The sequence below is a fragment of the Carlito syrichta genome, unplaced genomic scaffold, assembly GCF_000164805.1.
Source record: "Carlito syrichta isolate Samal-C Ts95f unplaced genomic scaffold, Tarsius_syrichta-2.0.1 Scaffold154356, whole genome shotgun sequence".
NCBI lineage: Eukaryota > Metazoa > Chordata > Mammalia > Primates > Tarsiidae > Carlito > Carlito syrichta.
In genome coordinates, this window is record NW_007098452.1 from 1366 (window position 1) to 5612 (window position 4247).

At 63.0% G+C, this 4247-nt stretch overlaps 1 protein-coding gene across 1 annotated transcript in view; it reads left to right on the top strand.

Moving 5' to 3' along the window:
• The window catches only part of LOC103252291 (protein unc-13 homolog A-like), a 10422-nt gene that overhangs the window by 1314 nt on the left and 4861 nt on the right, over positions 1-4247 (top strand). Inside the window, exons 2-4 of the mRNA XM_021709029.1 lie at positions 1164-1281; positions 1949-2072; positions 3721-3794. Of these exons, the coding sequence (XP_021564704.1) occupies positions 1164-1281; positions 1949-2072; positions 3721-3794 (316 nt within the window). The remainder of the gene's footprint in view (positions 1-1163; positions 1282-1948; positions 2073-3720; positions 3795-4247) is intronic.

The following is a 4247-nucleotide window of genomic DNA, read 5'->3' on the forward strand; positions in this document are numbered from 1 at the left end:
TATTGTAGAGATGAGGTCTTGCCTGCCCAGGCGGGTCTTGAACCCGCAGGCTCAGGCAATCCACTCACCTCAGCCTCCCAAAGGCACGGGATGACAGGCTGGGCCACCGAGCCCGGCTTTTTCTTAAAGTTTTATAGAGATGAGGTTTTGCTATGTTGTCCAGGCCGGTGTCGAATTTCTGGGCTCCAGCGATCCTCCTGCCTCAGCCTCCCAAAGTGCTGGGATGACAGGCCTGAGCCACCACACCCGGCCCTCATCCCGTCTACTCTGATGACAGCCAAAAACATGTGTCATGCCCTGCTCTAAGACTTCAGGTGCTTTGATTAAATCGGCTTTGTCCACAGCCCAGGGAGGGGGTGCTATTGTAACCCCCGTTTTACAGATGAAGAAACAGAGACCCAGAGAGGGAAAGCCACCTGTTTGCAGCACACAGCAAGCATGTCCCAGGCTCCCTAGCATCTGGCCCTGGGCAGCCCTCAGCCCCCCTCTGCGCCCCAAGCAAAGCCCAGTTGGGGACTGGCAGTGTGGGTGGGACAGGCCCTGCGTGGAGGACCTTGGGACATTTGGGAGGGGGAGGGAGGAGGCTACACGAGCCAGGGAAGAGGGGATGGGTGGGACAGGCTGTCCACAACGCGGGGGATGCCGGGCGCTCCAGCTCAGTCTGCCGGCAGGCTGGGGAGCCTTTCTGTCGAGCTGGGAGATGCAGGGAATTGGGCCCCAAGCCGGCCCCTTCCCGGGGAGGCCCAAAAGGAACAGCCTCGGAGGTGCGCATGCTCGGAGGTACCGCCTGGCTAGAGGGGCGTGACGCTGAAAAGGCCGGAGGGGTCCCATGCACCCACATCCTGGGGCCCAGGGGAGCCAGGGAGGGTGTTAGAGCCTCCCCAGGCCCCCGGGCCTGGAGGCTCGAGGAAGGCCCAGCACGTCGGGGCAGGAGAGAGTGGAACGTCAGGCTCTCCTTCCACCCCGGCCTGGAAGCCTGGTTCTCCTGGGGTGCCTCAGCCGGAGGCCGTCCCCTCTGAAAGGGGAGGCCCTCCATGCCGCCCTCCCAGCTAGGACTCACGCAGGCCTGGGCTTGAATTGCGGTGAGCTGTGTGTCCTCAGGCAAGCGAATCCGCCTCGCCGAGCCCCCTGTTCCCGTGACACCCTCCGCCCTCTGTCCACAGCGAGATTAACCGCCTGGATCTGGGGCTGACCGTGGAGGTGTGGAACAAAGGACTCATCTGGGACACGATGGTGGGCACCGTGTGGATCCCGCTGCGGACCATCCGCCAGTCCAACGAGGTGGGGGGGCGGCCGTGGCGGGGGGCCGGGGGAGGCTCGGGGCTGGTGGCCTGAGGAGGGTGGGCATTGGTCCCCCTGTGGAGACGTCCGTGGAGACACCCAGGCTCGCCGTGACAGCTTGAAGGGGCCAGGACCAGAGCCCTTCCACTCCGTGGCTGTGTTTTTCCCCCCATGTGGCTTCACCTCGTGGCCTCAAGCAGCTGCCTGAGGCTCAGCCCTGCACCTACGTCCCGGCCAGGGGAAGGGGGCGAGGGAGGGGGCTTGGGCCTTCGGTGAAGGGCCCGACCTGGAAGCGGCTCAGGTCACGTCACTCGCATTCCATGGGCCAGAACCCAGTCATATGGTGGCGCCCAGCTGCGAGGGGTTCTGGGAAACGTCCTGGGCTGGTGCAGCCCTGGGTTCCGCTGAAAACGTACTGCCATGGGAGAAGAGAGGGGCTGGGCACGGTGGCTCAAACCCGCAATCCCAGCACTTTGGGAGGCCGAGGTGGGAGGATCGCTCGAGGCCAGGAGTTCGAGACCAGCCTGGGCCACACAGCAAGATGCCAGCTCTAAAATAAATAAGCGAAGTGGGCACATAACTCTTGTCCTTGGGGAGGAGAGGATGGCCGGGAAAGCAGGAGACCTGCCGGTGGGCAGGGGCCTGACCCCCCTGCCCCTAACCCCAGGAGGGCCCTGGCGAGTGGCTGACGCTGGACTCCCAGGTGATCATGGCGGACAGTGAGATCTGCGGCACCAAGGACCCCACCTGCCACTGCATCCTCCTCGACACGCGCTTTGAGCTTCCCTTGGGTGAGTGGGGGGCATGGGGGAGGCACCAGCCCGGCGCCCGGAGTCAGCCAGTTCCTCCCGGCATGGGAGGGGCCCATTGGGTCCAGCTGACCTTTCCCACGGAGGATGAGGGTCCCCGACCTGGAGGATGGGTTTCCCGGAGGACGGCGAGTCGGTGCTGGACCTGCCGTGTCCTCCCTGCAGGATCCCAAGGGTACACACGGAGACCAGGGCGGAGCGCCCTGCTGGGCCTCAGGGATGCCTTGGGGTCAGGGGTGAGCTGGGGACACAGATAGACAGAGAGAGACACAAAGCGACAGAGAGACAGAGGCATGTAGAGACAGACGGAGGCAGAGAGACAGACATGGAGGGACAGAGAGAGGCAGACACAGAGACACGCAGAGACAGAGGCAGAGAGAGAGAGACCCATAGAGACAAAGAGAGACACGTAGAGACAGACAGACACAGAGAGACAGAGAGAGCTCTCTCTTTTCTGGAGGCGCCCTGGGTCTCACCACATCGTCCTTCTGAGAACCCCTGGCAGGCTGGGCGTAGCGGCTCTCGCCTGTTGTCCGGCACCTTGGGCGAGGTGAGAGAATTGCTTGCAGCCAGGAGCTTGAGACTGGCTTGGCAACGTAGCAAGACCCCATCTTTATAAAAAATTTGGCTCAGCCTGTCATCCCGCGCCTTTGGGAGTCTGAGGTCTGAGGTGAGTGGACTGCCTGAGCCCGCGGGTTCGAGACCTGCCTGGGCAGTGAGACCTCATCTCTACAATAAGTCAAAAAATCAACTGGGCGTGGTAGCGCACGCCTGTAATTCCGGCTACTTGGAAGGCTGAGGCGGAAGGATCGCCAGAGCCCAGTAGGTCGAGGCTGCGGCAGCCGGGAGCGGCCACTGCACTCCAGTCTGGGCGACCGAGTGAGACTCCGACTCAAAAAAAAAGAAAAAAAAAATTTTTTTAATTGGCCGGGCGTGGTGGCTCAAACCTAGCACTTTGGGAGGCCGAGGTAAGAGGATTGCCTGAGCTCCAAGGTTCGAGACCCGCCTGGGCAACTTAGTGAAACCCCATCTCTACAATAAATCAAAAAACTAGCCGGGTATGGTGACACATGCCTGTAATTCCGGCTACTTGGAAGGCTGAGGCGGAAGGATGGCCGGAGCCCAGCAGGTTGAAGCTGGGGTGGCTGAGAGTGTGCCACTGCACTCCAGCCTGGGTGACAGAGTAAGACTCCAACTCAAAAAAAAAATTTTCAAGGTAGCCGGGTGTGGTGACATCTGTGTTCCCAGCTCCTTGGGAGGCTGAGGTGGGAGGACCTCCCGAGCCTGGGAGTTCAGGATGTGGTGAGCCATTGTCACGCCGCTGTCCTCCAGCCTGGGGGACCCGGCGAGACCCGTCTCTCAGAGAAACAGCAGCAGCAGAGCCCACGCGTCTCACCATCCTGATGCCTGGGCCCGCCTGCCCTCCCCGTGTCCGCCACCTGTCCTAAAGGGAGCGGACGGCGGTTGGGGCCGGGGCGCCTATCCCCCCTCCAAGTGCCCCATCCGCCCCCCTCCCAGCCTCTGCCCAGGACCCTGGCAGCCACGGGGGTCGGAGCCTGGCAGACCTGCCTGGCGGAGGCCCAGGGGCCCGTGGGGGCCTCCAGGCTCACCGCCCGGCCTCCCCTTGCAGACATCCCCGAGGAGGAGGCACGCTACTGGGCCAAGAAGCTGGAGCAGCTCAACGCCATGCGGGACCAGGACGAGGTGAGCAGCGGGCCGGCCCCGCCTGACCCTCGGCCCTCCGGGAGCCTCTCCCGGCCTCTGTCTTCCTGGCTCCTCGTAACCCGCCTACCTGTGACTCCCACCCACAGGAGCCCTGCGTCCGCCAAGCCCCCTCGACGAACAGAGCGGGGCTTTCTTTACTTTCCAGACACAGGGTCTCACTCCATTGCCCAGGCTGGAGGGCAGGGGTGCAGTCCCAGCTCACTGCAGCCTCCGGCTCCTGGGCTCCAGCGGTCCTCCTGCCTCAGCCTCCAGAGTAACTAGGACTACAGGTGTGTGCCACCACACCCCAGTAGTCTTCTTTATTTTTCGTGGAGATGCGGCCTCGCTCTGTTGCCCAGGCTGGTCTCAAAAATGCCTGGAGCCGGGCTCGGTGGCTCAGCTGTAACCCCGCACCTTGGGAGGCCGAGGTGAGTGGATGGCCTGAGTCTGCGG